Source organism: Solea solea, chromosome 10 (assembly GCF_958295425.1).
Source record: "Solea solea chromosome 10, fSolSol10.1, whole genome shotgun sequence".
NCBI classification, from domain to species: Eukaryota; Metazoa; Chordata; class Actinopteri; order Pleuronectiformes; family Soleidae; genus Solea; species Solea solea.
The window spans coordinates 6,003,773-6,022,074 of NC_081143.1; the positions used below are offsets into that span (position 1 = coordinate 6,003,773).

The 18,302-nt window shown below is 40.1% G+C and overlaps 2 protein-coding genes across 3 annotated transcripts in view; both read left to right on the forward strand.

Annotated features, from left to right (window-relative positions):
• LOC131466875 (protein kinase C beta type) overlaps positions 1-9,921 on the forward strand; it is a 34,358-nt gene extending 24,437 nt beyond the window's left edge. Inside the window, exons 10-17 of one of the 2 annotated variants that reach the window (XM_058640446.1) lie at positions 83-256; positions 341-432; positions 792-854; positions 950-1,088; positions 1,186-1,266; positions 1,869-1,976; positions 2,743-2,883; positions 7,870-9,921. In XM_058640446.1, coding sequence (XP_058496429.1) covers positions 83-256; positions 341-432; positions 792-854; positions 950-1,088; positions 1,186-1,266; positions 1,869-1,976; positions 2,743-2,883; positions 7,870-8,022 — 951 coding nt within the window. In that variant the 3' untranslated portion in view covers positions 8,023-9,921. Of the gene's footprint in view, positions 1-82; positions 257-340; positions 433-791; positions 855-949; positions 1,089-1,185; positions 1,267-1,868; positions 1,977-2,742; positions 2,884-3,338; positions 5,434-7,869 lie in introns of those variants that run through there. The other variant, XM_058640445.1, reaches the window with a different exon arrangement.
• A 1,598-nt stretch (positions 9,922-11,519) lies between these two features.
• Positions 11,520-17,818, forward strand: cacng3a (calcium channel, voltage-dependent, gamma subunit 3a). Its single transcript, XM_058641033.1, has 4 exons — positions 11,520-11,948; positions 15,015-15,098; positions 16,049-16,189; positions 16,752-17,818. The coding sequence occupies exons 1-4, from the start codon at positions 11,738-11,740 to the stop codon at positions 17,303-17,305; spliced, it is 990 nt and encodes a 329-aa protein (XP_058497016.1). The 5' UTR covers positions 11,520-11,737; the 3' UTR covers positions 17,306-17,818.
• Positions 17,819-18,302: the final 484 nt, after the last annotated feature.

Sequence of the window (18,302 nt, forward strand, 5' to 3'; positions counted from 1 at the left end):
GTGGTTCACGCGCCTCACGGTGGAGAATGTGGAACCAGCAGTCCTGATATTTCATTGGTGAACTTCACATTCATTTCCGCAGGTGATGCTGGCAGAGAGGAAGGGGACGGATGAGTTGTACGCCGTCAAGATCTTGAAGAAAGACGTGGTGATCCAGGACGACGATGTGGAGTGCACCATGGTGGAGAAAAGAGTCCTGGCTCTGGCCGGGAAACCACCCTTCCTCACTCAACTGCACTCGTGTTTCCAAACCATGGTAGAGCAGCATGACATCACTGACCGAGACGAGCACACGCTGAAGCGTTGCAACGCGTCTCACCCCTTCTTCTTTGTGCTCTAGGACCGATTGTACTTTGTGATGGAGTATATAAATGGAGGAGACCTCATGTACCAAATCCAACAGGTCGGCAAGTTCAAGGAGCCTCATGCTGTGTGAGTACACTCACAGAGAAGAGTTGAATAATGGGATGTTTTAATGTGTCTCTAACCCTTTCGTCCTCTCATTTGACATCATTTCCTGCTCTAGTACGATCCTCTGTGCTCTGCTTTTCACGATGAAGGGTGCAATGAATAGGTTTACGCATTAAGCTGATAACTTTTAATTGAAATGTGATTTACTTTTAACAAAAAAAGGCTGAAATCTCACATACTTACTTATACTACCATTCATATCTTACATATCCAGTACAGTGCTACTAGAAGTTAGATTCTCTTTAAAAGTATGTCATGTTTGACACGTGTCACATACCAGACTGTGACTCAAATGTGTTCACAAAATGTCTGTATTTCAGTTTTTATGCTGCAGAAATTGCCATTGGACTCTTCTTCCTTCACTCCAAAGGCATTGTGTATCGGTGAGTCAGCGTGAGTCACTCGGTGCAATCAACAAGCATTTCACAAAACAAGTGTGTCAATAACCGTGTGTGTGTGTGTGTGTGTGCGTTGTTAGGGATCTAAAGCTGGACAATGTGATGCTGGACTCTGAGGGCCATATAAAGATTGCAGACTTTGGCATGTGTAAAGAGAACATGTTGGATGGCGTTACCACAAAGACTTTCTGTGGAACGCCAGACTACATCGCTCCAGAGGTATTTTTTGTTTACAGATGTTTTTTTTTCATGATGTTTATTAGCTGACTGCTGCGTTTTATTTACCGTTGCTCGTTTTTACCATCGTGTCTTGCAGATTATAGCTTATCAGCCTTATGGGAAATCTGTGGACTGGTGGGCCTTTGGGGTACTGCTGTATGAAATGCTTGCTGGACAGGTTTGTTTGCACATTTTCTTTTAAGGAAAACTCCAGTAATAAGAACAGAAAATTATGATTCTTCCGTTATACACTCAAAAATCCACTCTTTAACACGGAGCGTATCACAGACCACAAGTTTGCGTCTGTGTAATAGTTCCCTGTTTTTGATCATTGAGACAAAGACTCAACAACAACAAACAAATGTTATTTTAAGTATGTGATACACTGTTCAAATTTAACACTCAAAATAAAATGTTTTGTTTTTCTTCCTTTTAAACAGTATTACAGTATTTTAACATGCAGTAAAGTGTAAATAACTGCCAGATATTAAAAGTTATTCTGGAAAAATGGGCAAAAGCACTTACTCACAGGACATTTTCTGGCCCTTATATGGTTAAAATAAGCAACAACAAAAAAGTCCAGACAGACAACAACAAACAAGAAAGAAAAAGTGGAGAGAAAGACAGACAATGGTAACAAACAAGAAAGCTGTTTTTTGTGCAGCTGATTGTTGTTCCACTCATATATGTTGTGTTATTAGGTCTATTTTTCCTATTTTTCCAGTTAAGCAGTGCTGTTTTCTTGGAGTATAAAGAGTTTTGTTTTTTTTACCTCTGCAGCCGCCTTTTGACGGGGAGGATGAAGATGAGCTGTTCCAGTCGATCATGGAGCATCATGTCTCTTACCCTAAATCCATGTCCAAAGAAGCTGTTGCCATCTGCAAGGGGGTGAGGGTTCATGTTGAGACTTCTCTCTCTATACATATATACACACATATATATATATATATGTATATGTATGTATGTATGTATGTATGTAGGGCTCATTTTTTGAAATCACACCGCACCAGAGCATCGTTCTCCTCTACAACATAAGACTTTTAAGAACATCATCATTTTGAGGTTTGGGAAACACCGATCATTATTTTCTGGGTAATTTTATGGACTTAACAAGTATACTCAATTATTTGTCAGTGAGTTGCAGTTATATTATATTTGACCTTCTCTGCTTTATGGAGTTTCACGGTGAGTTTCAGCTCATGGTTTAACCGTCTGCACTGCATCTCTATTGTAGTGTTCTGGTCTTAAGCTCTAGAAAACCTGCTCAACACCAAACAAAGATACCATCGCCTAGCTGGAGGAATGTAGTGGAGCATTTAGTGTCGTGGAGATTGATGTTTTCTTATCTGCGTAGATCAAAAATCAAAATCTAGTCTGAGAGAATGTTTGACCTGACATCCAAATCAATATAATCGTGTTCTAAATCTGCCTGCTGTGTAAATAAACAACTGTTCAAAATGTCAACTTAAGAGTCAAATGCCAGTGAGTGTTTTTTTATTTCATGTCACTGCAGGTTTGACAAGAAGATAAAAGAACAGATTTTTCCATCTTTCGTTCATCTCGTTGTTGAGAAGCTAATTAAAATGTTCTATGTACGTCATTGGACTGCATCATTTACAGTACTGTGCGTGTGTGTGTGTGTGTGTGATTTTAGCTGATGACCAAACACCCAGGTAAGCGTCTGGGCTGTGGTCCAGAGGGGGAGAGAGACATCAAGGAGCATGCCTTCTTCCGTTACATAGACTGGGAAAAACTGGAAAATAAAGAGGTTCAGCCGCCTTTCAAACCTAAATCTGTGAGTATCACACACACACACACACACACACACACACACACACACGTTAACACACACAAGATGTTAAATGTGAGCCAGTAAGGAAAGGAGTAGCACACTAGTGAAACTTTACAGGTAAGTTATAGAAACGATTAGCTCGCTCATCCCCCAAACCCAACCATCACCTGCCATTGGTCACTACTCTGACAAATACAGAGGTGGGATTTGTTGGTGTAGTCACCAATGATGATGCTGAGATATCACTGGCTGACATATGGACCAATGGAAATCCACAGTTTCGGCTGTGAGTGATTTGATTGGTTGATGCCATGTTTTTAGTTGTATTTCTCTTTTTTCTCTTTGTTGTTTGTTGTTGTCCATTTTTTTCTCCACATCCCTCATCAAACTCACGCCATCCCCCATCTCTCCATCTCTGTCTCTCTCTCTCTCTCTCTCTCCTCTCCTCTCCATGGCAGTGTGGGCGTGATGCTGAGAACTTTGATCGCTTTTTCACACGCCATCCCCCAGAGCTGACCCCCCCAGATCAGGAGCTTATAGCCAACCTGGACCAGGAAGAATTCCAAGGCTTCTCATTTGTTAACCCTGAGTACCCTCACACAACTCACTGACCATGCCACATATCACCGAGCTGCACTAGTTATCCCCTCGACCTCAGAGAGAATAAAATCAAATAAAAATCACCGTGATCCAGGCTGCATTAATGCGAAACATTAAAGAAATAGTTTGGCATTTTATTAAACACATTGGATTCATATCGATCTCATTTTTAGACATTATTTAGAGTTATTAGCTTCGTTTAGCATAGACTCAAAAACCTTCTTCTTAATATGGGAAATAATGAAGGGACTGAAAGGTGAGTGTCTCATGTCAAACGATGAAGCCAATACAACATTTAAAGCTAAACTCTCCTCAGCAAAGCAATACCTGCCATGTCTTGTTTTTAGTTCTCTTTCACTTAGCGGTACCCACAACGATCACTGTGACTTCTAATCATGGAAGCAATCCTTCCATCACTCTCTGCTCTAATCTTTGTTTGCAGTCCATACTCCTGCCATTTTCAATTGCACATAAAAAGTGGAAAGCAGTGAAAATGTCAAAGAAAAAAAGACATAAACATTTGGTTTGGATGATTTAATTACACTGTGTTGTTGTGCTCTCATCCCCTGCAGCGGTTGAACTATAATTAGCACGAGTTGTTGGAAAACAGTCAACAGTTAATTAGCGGATATGAGCGTTGCCACAACGCTCCTCTGAATTTCACAAAGAAAGCATCATTTCTGTAAAATGCCAAACTATTCCTTTGAAAATGCAGACATTAAGGACTTGAGACGTTACGTTGCCAGCAGAGACTAGTCTTGTTTGCAGCAGTGTGCAACACTGTTCTCCGTTTACTGTGGTTTAACATGTCGTGTTACACTGCTGCTTCTCTAATATCAGCTCCGGCTGCGTGTCTGTCGTCAGTGTAGACATGTCCCGGTTTCTCAGACCGGCGGGGGTTCATGTCGGACCTCGGGGTCGGCCTGAACTTGACATGTCTCTATTTCACCCTCCCTGTCACTGCATATACACAAAAACGACCTATTCATAACATCCCGACGTGTACTTTTACCACATTATTGCTCCAGTGTGAGTTTAAAAAAAACGGACCTGTTTCTTTCCCTATGTGGACGTTATTTTTGTCATTTTGACCAAATACTCCTTCACCTAGTGTTCAGTCAGTGTTGTGGTGATATAAAAATGATTTGATTTTAACTGAGGATGGAAGTCTTTATACATTGCAAGAGTGTAAATCTGCGTCAAGAGAGTTTTGACTGAAAGCTCGTTACTTTTTCTACTTATCCATCACTGAAAACAGTCACACTGTGTTTTTAATGACAGACAGCATATCTTTCAGCTTGTTGGCAACCAATATGTCACTCATGATGAAGCCCATAGAGTCTTGTGAGTCTACAGAAACAGGATGTTCAGAAGTGCCAAAAAGAGTGTTCAGAATCATACTGAGAAAAAAAGAAATACTGCCCTCAACAACTAGTAGGAAGGGCAGCCATCTTGTGCCATTTTGCAGTACATGTATAATTATTAGAATATGCATTATAAGTACTCTCTTCTCGAACAATGTATGGCCCCGGGGAAATCCTTTTCATTTATGATATGAACTGTCTGAGAGGACAAGTGTTTCATTGTGTCAGGTTGTACTTTTTCTTTTGTAACTGTGTAATGATGCAAGGTAGTAACGTGTCAAATCTTGTTTATTGAGCTTGTATCACAAAAGCAGCATGGTGACATCGAAGATTTGTTTCTGTTGTACAAAAATGCTTGCTGATAAAAGATGATGAAAAAAGTCAGAGCTTGTTGTGATGATGGTAAAGGTGACTAATCGATGGCGGCTTAAGGAGAGGAAATCACAAAGGAGAAAAAAAAGGATATATATTGCGTTCTATATCGGAGAGTTTCTTGGATAAATTGTTCAGAATGAGAGATGCTACTGTAGATTGTGTAATTGTCCTGTATGAGTGGAAGCTGATAATATACTCACTGGTGCCTACCAGACCTCTGCTGTGTCTGACTTGTTACTGCCGCTCCACCCAGATTACAGTGTGAAGAAATAGTTTGAACATTTAGGATATACTTCAGTACTATCTCTTTCTATGAGGAAATGACTTCCATCTCACCCACCCACCCATCTTCTACCGCTCTATCCTCCACATGAAGGTCGCGGGGGGCTAATTCCAAGCTTATGTTGTGAAAATGAAGATGAAGCTAGGAGATGCTACCTTAGCTTAGCACAAGCATCTGAATCTTATGTTCAGGTTTTGTGTCACGATGTGTGGTTTTACATAAGGGTGAGTGCTGGGCAATTCAATTTTTTCCCTTTAAATCTTAATGCTAAGCTAATAATCTCCTCGCTGCCCCCAAATCTGAGGGGTGGTGGAGAATCGATACAGTGAAATATCTCAAAATACTGTATGGTGATATTATAATGCTTATGAGACACCAAGTATCGTTTTTTTTTTGGGATATAATTTTTTTAACTGATGTCACAAATAAATGTTTTGTGGATTAGCATATAAACAATCTATTGACGTTTCAGTCCAGTAGATGGTGCCAAGTGCTCAATAGAGCTGTTGTATGAGTATTGCAATAGATGATGTCGCAAATAGTACTTTTTAGTGTTATTTTAGTTTAGTATTTTGCAATATCGTTATATCATATCGTAACTCAAATATCGTGATAATATATCATGACTTAAATATTGTGAAAATATATCGTGACTTAAATTGCATTGTGACTTAAATATCGTGATAATATCATATTGTGACTTAAATATCGTGATAATATCGCATTGTGACTTAAATATCGCGATAATACTGCATTGTGACTTAAATATCGCAATAATATCGCATTGTGACTTAAATATCGTGATAATATCATATTATGACTTAAATACTGTGATAATATCGCATTGTGACTTAAATATCGGGATAATATCGCAATGTGACTTAAATATCATGATAATATATTGTGACTTAAATATCGTGATAATATCGCATTGTGACTTAAATATGATAATATTATATCATGACTTAAATATCGTGATAATATCATATTGTGACATAAATACCGTGATAATATCATATTGTGACTTCAATACCGTGATAATGTCATATTGTGACTTAATTATCGTATTGTGGTGTCTGCAATTCCCACTCCTATCAAATATGGTCCAGTTTACCTTGTTTTATGTCATTTTTTAGGACATTGTAGGTCCTTAAAAGCTCAGAGTTCACAAGTTGTTTATGCTGAGGTTTTCAAAAATGTCTGAGCCCATGAAAACTAACTTTTTAGTAACACAGAGCTTAGATTGTATGATTCCCCCCCCCCCCCCCCCCCGTGTTGCAATATTAAAATTGCCCTCTTAATTGGATTCTTCCTTTGGTCCTGCTTCACCTCTACACAAAATTTAGAGGAAAATAAATCTATTAGACAAACAGCAAACAAAATGGGCTGCATTAGTGGTGAGTTCGGGGACCTGTGGTAGAGATGGAAAAGGTTTCTGCTCCTCATTTCAACTGGAAGCCCTGTGATGAGACAAAACCAGGAGGTAGGAAACTAAATGCTTTGTGTGATGTGTGTGTCCGGTTGTGGTTTGGTCTGTTTAATCTGTCCTTGTCTGTTCTGCACCAGAACATTTCCTCTCTCTGGCTCAAGTTGTTTGTCTGGATCTTTCTGCATCTCTGTCGCTGGGGTTTGTCGTCAGCCGGGTGTGTTTTGTCTTTGTCAACTTGTAGTCGTCAGTGGAACAATCGGTGTGTTTTGCTCAGTTTGGACTGACTGTGGTGCAGCCATTTACAGATTATCAGAGGTGTGGACTATGCTAGATTTGGACTAGAAAACGTCTTTGATTCATGACCACTGGTGGAAGATGTACTCCTCTTCTTCTCCTCCAATGTAGCCGCACTCCCAAGTTTCTCTACAGAGAAGTGTCTGTCTGACATACCCATAAAGGAGCATACAGTAAATGGTAAAAGATGTCCATGATGCTGAAAGGTTACTAATCAATAACACCAAAACAAGAGCCTGCCTGCTATACCTTTAGGAGAACTATCCAGTGCAGAAACATAGCTCCTCTCACTGTTTTCCATTATATCTTAGATGATTTTATTGGTGTAGCTCAATAGGTTGGAGCTCAAATGATTACTTTCTGTGTATAAATTATTTTAGAGGTTTGGTATCTGGGGTAAAATCCAGTGCCTGTAATGAATGAAACCGATTTTTGGATTGAAACATTGACTTGTGTCTTGTCCCACCTCTCCAGATGATTAAAGCATGTCTCTCTGTTTGCTGAACCACTCACCCTACCTGGCCTCTTCATCTTTGTGCTTCTCTTGCGCCACTTGTCCGTGTTGCTTCTTGTCGACCGTGTCCTTAAACGGTACACGTTCGTTCTATTTCTAACTCCTCCCCCTCCTCTTCTCTCTGTGGCAGAAATCTCGCAGTGACGTCGGCAACTTTGACAAGGAGTTCACAAAGATGGCGGTTGAGCTGACGCCGACGGACAAGCTATTCATCATGAACCTGGACCAGAATGAGTTTGATGGCTTCTCCTATACCAACCCTGAGTTTATTATACAAGTGTGAGGAGCTCAGAAAAAAGACTTTCCTCCAGACCAGTTCCATTTCCCAGAAGACTAGACGACCATGTCACCGGCACTGCCACCTGGACTAGAGCCACTCTAACACACACACACACACACACACATCTTCAAACTCACCTCTCACCCATTCAAAGTGGACAATAATCATAAATGACCACAACTGGTCCACATTCACATCTACAAACACAGGACATAAAGTCCTAAAAACTCCAGGCTTGTGTAGAATTCATGGTGAGCAGGTCGATACAGTGACTGACGATCTAGGGTCACAGTGAGTGTGTGTGTGTCTCTGTGTGTGTGCGCGTGCTCTTATCGATCGACAACAGCGCATGTTTGTTTACTTGATTTCCCTCTCTTCAGGCCTGTAAAAGTTGTGTCATGAACATTCCACGATCAATAAATCATGTGTGTGCTCGCGTACGCTGGCACACGCGTGTCCGTGCGGGCCGTGGTTGGGAAGGGAAGGAAGGTTTTTGAAATGTGAACGTCCGCCATCGCCCTGTTCTCCAAAGCGTGGCTCGATTACTTCGGGCCAGTGTGTCAACAATGGCGTCTACTCTCACGCGGCTCGTTTTGGCTCTTTTTGAAAGCAGTTTTACAATCGATGTGTTGATCTTTGTGCCGGCACTGGCACAGTGTGTGAGGTGGGCTCCCTCCCCGCTCTCATTCACCAGGACAAGCGTGTTCACAGACCCATGTCCTCCATGTCATTTAAGGCTTGTTTCCTGCATTTGACCAGCATCAGTGTGTGCTACATGGTGCTCCACACGTTCACTGTGGTCAACGAAACTCTCCCACTGACATGAAAGAGTTTCAGAGAATCAAAAGTAAAAAATAATAATAATAAGATACTCCATGTTTTCCATGTACGAAGAACAGGGCCCTGATTTTTAACCTCACGTCTAAGTTAGTCGTAAACTTAGTCTTAAGCACGTCTCGTCTTCCAAATTGATGCAAAAAGAAAAAGAAAAAAAGAAATCCCCAAATACCTGTTAGGCAGCGATGTATGAAGTGTCTCTGTCTCTGTCTCTGGCTTAATCTCTCTCTTTCTCTTTTCTCTATGGCACTGTGTCAACAGTGGGTTAGTGCTGTGTAAGCCTATACAGTCTTTGTGGTGCAGCTCCTCTATGCATGCCATATTTGTTGGTACAGTAGTTCTTCAAGATTTGCGTTTATTTTGACGTCGTGGAGGAGGAACTTTATCGATGCAAGTCCGTTTTGAAATGTCCACGCTCAAATCACGTTTTTCCGTTTCCACTCCAGCGACTGCCGTGTATGCCGTCTCCGAATATATGTGGAAATGTGCGTGGCTGAGAGTTTGCTTTTCCAAAGCGCGGAGCAAAGTGAAATGAACATATAAAGTAGATGTATGTATACTCTGTACGAGTTGTGTTTCCGTGTGTGTGTAAATAGGAATGGGATCTAGAGATAGAAGTGGTTTTCATGTTCTGACACACTTCTCGATCACCCTTCACCCCCCTGTCAGGAATTCTCTGCTGTCAAGTTTACTTTTCATTTTCCTTTTGTTCTCCTCCTCTCCCTCGTTCTCTTACCTCTTCATTAGATCTCTGGTCTTTATTTCCTCGTCTCTGTTCCTTCCTTTTGTTTCCAGTCGACGTTTACATTTGTATGGTTTTAATTAGAATGAACTGGGGGGGGAGGGGGTGAGATCAGTAAGACAAGAGGGAGGAGGGAAAGGAGGGTGGATAAAGTGTTTACTATGCAAAAGGCAGAGAGAGAAGGAAAAGGGGGGAGTATGGAAAGAAGGGAAACTTTTATAAAGCAACCTGAAACAATTGTGCGACAGGTCAGTATTCATGTGTTGCATGCGCCGTCTTAACCTGCGCGTGAGAAACACCTTCATTAAAATGAATGATCATGATACCATTTCAGTACCTCTGTGTCTTATTTTCAGCACGCAGTAGAGGACGTATTCACGTCCTTCAGACGCAGCATAAATACTAACCCTGCAGTACAGTACTACAGTAAAATGGCCAAAAGTGTTTCTTTTGATACGTAAAAATATATAATAAACAAAAAAACATTTAAGTCTGACCTTTGATTTCATCTGTTACCATTTAAACTAAATATCTGTGCACAAATCTGCATGTGACACTGAACCATCTTTGGTTCTGAGCTACACACCTGCCACGTTTGAGGTCAACGGACACAAACCAAAGATATTTGTGCACTTCCTTCATTGTTGTGGCTTCTTAGGTGACAGGTAAGTGATATGACTGAAATAAAAAGGCAGCCATAGATTTGCTTTCATTTCCTCACTCACTTTATATTCAAAGCCTTAAATATTCAAAATCTCATTAATTTCATATTCCTGTGACAGCGCCTTATTTGCAGGTGAACTCGGCCACAAAGCTGGATGGAAATATTTAAATGTGTGTGGATGTAAGTTCAATTTTTGTCTTCATGGAGTCAGTGATTTATTTATTTTTAAAACAGCAGCAATAACATAGATACAAATATATTAAATATAAAGTATGATTACAAAATTCCTTTCAGATAGAATTAAACAACAGCAGTTTGCAGCAACTACAGTTTTTATGTATAAAATTTACATTCAAGAAACGCAAATGTTTATAAATATCCTCAAAAAGACACACACACACTTCATAGGACACCACATTGACATCCATTCATTTAAAGAGCCAAAACCAGGGGGTTGGCAAGTAAATTAGGGCTAGGGTCAATTTATTTCTAAGCAATTGAATACATGGGCCAAAATATCATAGCTTCATAATATTTCCACTCACCTTTTGACTTCAAATCTAAACTATTCAATCTTGTACAAAATGGTTCAACAGATGTGTTAAAGTCACTTGAATTTGCTACACACTGGGACTCGTGTCTTTGACTCAGTTCATGTTTTTTCTCCAGAATACAAAGCGCTGAATTCTGTCATGTAAAAATCTGATTTTCTTTTATTCTATGGAGCCTGGTTAGGTTCACGCTGGGAAATATTTTTAGACCAGACTTGCGTTTTTGTGTTCCCCCTCGCAATACTTTTCACTGTGTTCCCTGGCAATACTCTTTTTGCGTTCCCTTGCACTCACAATATTTTTTGCGTTCCCTCGCACTTGCAATACTTTTTTGCGTTCCCTTGCACTAGCAATACTTTTTTTGTATTGCTCGCAGTACTTTTTATTATAACATTAATATTAATGCTGGCGGCCAGTTTTGGCCCACGGGCCACCAGTTGCTGATCGCTGACCTAAACCAGTCAATTCTAAACCCTAACCTTTAACCTAACAACTATTCAAATCTTAATCCTAAATCAGTTCCTCAGAAATTAGGTTCTGCCTCATTAGGACCAGGTTTTGGTCTCCATGAGGACTCCTGGTCCTGAAAAGGTCAGTGTTTATGCCAGAAAAGAGTACACACACACACACACACACACACACGCAGAGAGATATGGAGGCGGGGTTATCCTGTAGTTAGAGTCCAGCAGAGCTGATCTCCTATAAACCACTTTGTGTCCAGAGAACACGCCGCTGTGGCTCCATCTTTCTCTCTCAACTACTTTTTCTTCCATGCAGGAAATGTCTCGGTTTGTTTTAACTTAATGATTTGTGACACAGCGTCATTTCATCCCCGTCTGTCATGGAAACATCCCAGCAGCAGCAGCAGCAGCAGAAGCAGATGAAAGGTGCTGAAAACTCTGAGCTTCGTCCTCCGGTGTGGACATGAGGCTGTGTAACCGCGGTGTGATGATGCTGCTGACCACGGCGGGGGCTTTCTGCGCCTTCAGCCTCATGACCATCGCTGTGGGCACGGACTACTGGCTGTACTCCCGCGGGATGTGTCGCTCCAAGAGCCAGAACGACAACGAGACCGTCCGCAAGAACGAGGAGGTCCTGACCCACTCTGGTCTGTGGAGGACCTGCTGCACTGAAGGTGAGTAATACACTTTATACAAAAGTCTCCACAGTGGAAATAGATCATTAACCACATCTTACATCAGTGGTTCTAAAACATTGTTATACTAAACAAATACTGATCTCTAACACCATTATCACCAAAGTTAAAACACAGTGGTGTAAATAAGCCGAGCAAAGATTTATTCAGATTTATTCCCAATAAGATAATTCATCCTCCTCTTCCTCACATATACTTCACACACTGGTATAGTGAAATTAGATTAAGATGGAGTGAGAGATAACGTGGCTTATTATTATTATTTAATTTATTTTTAAAATTTTTTATTTTTTTCGTTATTTGAACAGTATTTTCTGATTTTCCTCCAAATACCACCAGAGGAAGCTCGCGTACAACTGGTGGTACACATACCACAGTTTGAGAAACATGGTCTTAGACAATCTAATAATACAGACATGGAAACACAATGTTTAAAGTCGACAAAAATGTCATCACTATTAAAAAAAAGTTGCAAATCAGTCGATAATCTTGTGTTTATTTTATTTTTTTAGTGAGTCTGGTAATAAACTGATCTGAGTGATCTAAATAATTATTGTAATATCATGTCAGATGGTTAAAGATTTGGTTTTAGAAACTTTATTGTGGTTTTACAATTCTAATAAATAGAGAAACATTTCAAAGTGTATATATTCTGAACCTTTGTTATACATTGAAGAAGAAAATGATTGTGATACACGTTGTTATTGAGTTATTGTCCATTCCTGTGACGGCCCATGTCACAATAGAACATTTCTGACCACGTTCACTGCCTGCTATGTGACACCTAATATTAGTTTGAGTAGATCAACGTTAAGTGAGTAATTAAAACATACACACGTGGCAAATACTTGAAAAAATGCACAAACGTCCACAGAGAAAATCAGCGTGTGTTTATAGCTCACATGGACTTGGCAGCTTCTGCTACGACTGCTTCATTAAATACTGTAAGTTTGTGTCTTTCATGTAAATGAAGGAAGGAAAATCACACATATGAACTTATTAATGAAGGATCAACGACTCATTGTGCTGTGATGTAAAATCACAGATTTTCTTTATGGACGTAGGTGCAGGAAAAAGAACAGTTTACAAAGTGACTAAAACTTCAGTTTCCTGTCAGAAAAGAGGCACACATACTCTTAGGACATTGAGGAGCCTTTTGATAAGTGGCTAAAAAAAATTTAAAAGTTTTTCCCTGTATTGTCGTATTTTCAGTGCCAACGTCGGTGTCTTAGGTGGTTCCCAGTGGCAGCAGCATACACGGCAAAGTCAGTGCTTTCTCTGTGTCTGTGCCTCATACAGCCACACTTCAAAAACCCTTTAAGTTATAAGTAATTGTTTATTATGACATTTATTTGGCAACGCCCCACACACAACACACCATGTATATCAAATGTGGATAATTACATTAAGAAATAAGAAAAAGCATGTAATTGTTGATGTAACTTTGTTCTGATCTAATGCTCCTCTAAGTGGCTCTCTGAGCCAAAGGTGTACAGTTAAAGCATCTGTAGCCGCTTCTTTACTCTCTTTATGTCTTAGACCAAAAAGCCAAAAGACTAACACCGGAAGTCTTAGAGGAGAAAGTGCTCTCCTGCAGCCGACAGACGACAGACGAGCAAAATTGTGTCTGAGCCAACTGTACACACAAAGGATGAGGAAGAAAGCCAGAGAAATCTTGGCTGACGGCTCACAACCAATTTCTGCACAGTATGAGCTTCTGAAATGCGGGAGACGCTGCTGTGTCCCCTTAGCCAAAGGTGTTTTCAAAAATCCTTTGTCCCAAACGCCATCAGTCGTCTTAATTCAACAAACTGACCAAACCACAGACATTCACTTGAACTGCTCTACAATTTTCCTATTTTATTCTATTCTATTCTATTCTATTCTATGCGATTTATAAGCTTTGTGTTGGAATTGGATTGCGTGCAAGATTCAAGTAGAGGCCTTATAGGGAGAGGATTTCGCGTCCTGCATGTGTGATGGAGTGAAATTACATTTTGAATTATTTATTGCTTTATCTCACCCTTTATCTCCGGTTTGTTTTGATTTGCTAATTTTCTGTTGACGTTTTCATCTCTTGTGTACAGTCACTCCCTGTGCTGCAGCTTTAAGCTCCAAAGTGGTTCAATTGGAATTGAAATGTAGCAAAGTGATCGTGTACGCTTCATAAAATACCATCATAAAATATTAATATATCTATCACCAAATATAATTAAACTTTTGCCTTGAATCCATTTTTTCACAATTATTATTTGTTTTTGTTTTTTTTTAATCAGTGGCTAATGACAGAACTCTTAATAATGACACAATAAAGGCAAAGAAAAAAGATAATGTTCTGTATGTGTGATATTGGAGCTGGGTGATTATCATATCAGCTACCATGTTTTATTCTGTAATAATCTGATTAAAAACATGATCTGCAAATCAGCCTCATCTGACATCCTCACTGTTCATTTTAAATTTAAATGCGTTTCGGTTACCACGGTGACTGAGTCACATCATCAATACTGTTCAATCAGTGCAGCACATGGGAACAGAGTTATCAATAATTCCCTGTGTGTGCAAATGTTGAAAGGCAGCACAGGACCAAAGGTTACAGGGAGCAGGAAACCGCATTAGAGGCTCCCGAGAAATGATTTCACCTAAGGCTTCCCATTTAATTACTGTATTTAGATATTACTTACTATTTTGTGCTATGAGTGCTGACAAAGGTGAGGAAACTCATAATTCTGTGATAAAGTGACAAATAATATTGGTGGAAATTTTAATATGTTGAATATGTATATGAATAAAGACTTCTCTAGGTTGATAGGCAGATATCCTCATATTTATGCACAATATCAAATGAAAATGTTTGTTAGTTGAGGCCTGAAGCTGAAGAACTCACTATGAAACTGTTCATTAGATGGAATAACTAAGCATAATTAGCAATACAATGAATGGTCTAAGGTCAAAGATCTTCCTCACTTCCAAAAATCATACAGTATGTGTCATGTATTCGGAAATTGGACGTACGGTAATGTGTTCCTTTTGTCTTCTCTGCAGGAACGTTTCGTGGCGTTTGCAAGGACATTGATCACTTTGCTGAAGATGCAGACTACGAGCAGGATGCTGCAGAGTATTTACTACGTAGGTAACATCAGCACACGTCACTGTGAAGCAAGTTGTGTCTCTCGCAATAGTTTCAGACGAATGACTGGACTTCTATATAATTTAAAAATGGTTATTTTACTTATATCTTACTTTTTTTCTACATCCAATAAGTTATCTTCTCTAGGGGGAACACAGCTGTTAATTTCAGAGAGACACATTTTAATGGGGGGGGGGGGGGGCGTGTCTGATTTCCACTTTATCGCAATACATTTCAAAGGATTTCTGTAAGTTTCTGGGCAGTAAACGAACCTCAGGGTCCAGTGGAAATGTACATACCATATACAAAATGTCGAGAGGCACCGCCGCTAAGTCTTTCTTTTCCAGGACCTAGGCATACTGAAATTTAAAGAAAACCTAACTAACTAACTAACTAACTAACTAACTGTTACAACTAACCTAGACTCTTGTAGCCATGAACTAGCATACCTTACAGCTAGCAGCTAACTCTTTAGCACAAGCAACTTGCATAAGAAATATCTAAATAGACAAAAAATGAACATGAATTAAGTCTCAGGAATTAAAATACAACAAAGGTAATGCCTTTACAAAAGTAAAAAAAACCTTTTTTTACCTCAAAATTCGTTTTTTCCTACATTTTCTTTGAAATTTGCTACACGGTGCTAATTCTTGAGCATGTGGAAAGTGAATCGGGTGATTCCTAACCTAAAATTTAATGTGTTACAACTGACCCATTTTATAACGTCTCCCCTACTTATATAGTATAAAAATTACATTACATTACATTTAATTGTAATGTAGATCAAGTGATCTACTCCCCATAAATATCTGTGTATCTCACTGCGATTTCTCTGATGTAGCTCAGAAAGCTGAATTTACAGTTGCAATAATATATAACAGCTGGAATGTAAGTCAAGTGTTTGAATGTTGTATAAACTATATTTCCTTCTCCTCTCTCCTCTCCTCAGGAGCAGTTCGAGCCTCCAGCCTCTTCCCCATCCTCAGTGTGGGGTTGTTATTTCTCGGAGGCGTGTGTGTGGCTGCCAGTGAGTTCTACAAGTCGCGCTACAACGTTATCCTCAGCGCGGGCATACTCTTTGTCTCTGCAGGTCAGAAACGAGCACCACCTTCTGCAGCATCGTGACCTGATCACATTAGATACGTTACTTTGGTGGTTTTTGTGTTGATTTTAAAGGTTGTCCTTGACACACTTTAAAATCTACTACAGAGCAGTTATTTCTGAGGTTGCAAAATAAATGCAGAATTTCTTCCAGGGTTTTCCTAAAATCATGTCTGCAGTACACCTCTTAGCCACATGAGGGAGCGCATTCTTTTTCCAGCCCAGTCATAATAATCATCGCTCTAAGCAGCACAGCCAGTAGAGAGGAAAGTTAGCATGAAGATGGACGTGAACAGACTTCTGCTTTGTTAATGAAACACAAAAGCCCAGTTAACATACAGACTTCAGCTTAAGTTAGCCAAACCATCACCTGTGATGAGTAAGCCAACAACAAAATACACACAAATATGCTCTTTTCACCATTTATATTGTGAATTTCTCCTTTTTCATTCATGTGGGACTAGTTTCTCAAAATACCTGACAACCTTGAGTTGAAAGCTGCAAAGAAGGTTTCATTGTTTGACCTTATTCTTCCCCTCAAACTCTTCCAGGTCTCAGTAACATCATTGGCATCATTGTGTACATATCAGCCAACTCAGGTGACCCCAGCCAGAGTGACAACAAGAAGAGCTACTCGTATGGCTGGTCTTTTTATTTTGGGGCTTTGTCCTTCGTGCTGGCAGAGATGGTGGGCGTCCTGGCAGTGCACGTGTTCATTGAGAAACACAGGCAGCTGCGCACCAAAGGCCGGCCTTCACTCACAAAGCCGCCCATCTCCCGCAGCTCATCCTACTATCGCAACCGCTACTACCAGAACCGCTCCCGCCGCTACAGTTCCAGGAGCAACCACAGCGCCGGGGACTCGACTACACAGTCCTTTCGAGCATCCTTGATGCAAGACCGAGAGCCGTCCCTCTCCGCTGAATCCAAAGTCTGTGGTCCAGTGACAGTGGACTCAGAATTCATGCTGTACACATTAACCTGTCCAATCAAAGACGGAAACGTCGACATTGCTGTGGATGATTTAACCGCCACAGCTGCTCATAACAACACAGACGTGCTGCCCGGGAACTGTGCAGCCAACAGAAGGACCACACCAGTGTGACGGATGGAGATGTGCAGCAATAAAGAGGAACTAAAGTCAGACATTAAGGCTTAATAAGAGGATGTCCTCACTCTTATTTGGTAAATAAAGAGGATATTATGGAGTTACATTGGAGTTACATTGACCAATCAGTTGATTTTGTCTCTTATTAACCGTTTAGTCTGTGCGATGTCAGAACCTTCTGAAAGATTCCCATCACTGTTTCTCAATGTGACATTTTTTCCACATTGTTATGGTCAACAGTGGTAAACCCCTGTGTTTGACGCGCTGGTGTCATAGAATGGCAAAAAGATACAAAAATGATCAAAAGTAGTTAAAAGCAGTTAATTAATCAAATCAAATTGTTTCATTTATTGTTGACAAGGACAAAGGAAATGTAAACAAGAACATTTTTGAGATCTGCTACTTTAGTGCTGTTTTTTTATGTCTGCAGAGATTTTTTTTATCACTTTACAGTACACGCACTTTAATGGGTCTAAACATGAAAACAAAATGCCATTAAATGCAATCCTCTCTGCCACTGTCTGCTTGTGTGTCTGTGAGTCAGTGTGTATTGTGTAACATGCATGAGAGCATGTATTAGTGTAACAAAAGGTTTTTCCCCCTGTTGTAGTGCCATCAAGTCTCTGTTTACACATGGAATAAAAAAAATGAAATGGGCAGAATCTCTCACAAAAATACTATAAAAGTGTGGCTCAAGTTGTAGCGTTTGTTTTTGTGTGTTCCACAAGGCACAGCTCTGTTGTGCGTGTTTGAGAGAGAGTGACAGAATATTTAAATATGTGTCCCTGTTTAAGTCAGCACAGAAGCAAATGTCCAAACCAAGTACAAATAGTCCCTCAAAAATAACAGACTCCCTTGCACCGCAAAACATTACCGCCTTAATGTTTGTGAACACGCATTGGTTATGTGTATTAGAGACAATGGCAGCAGAACAGCAGCCAAACTCTAAAAACCTGATGTGTTACTATGGCAGCAGCACCATTCAGTCACACAT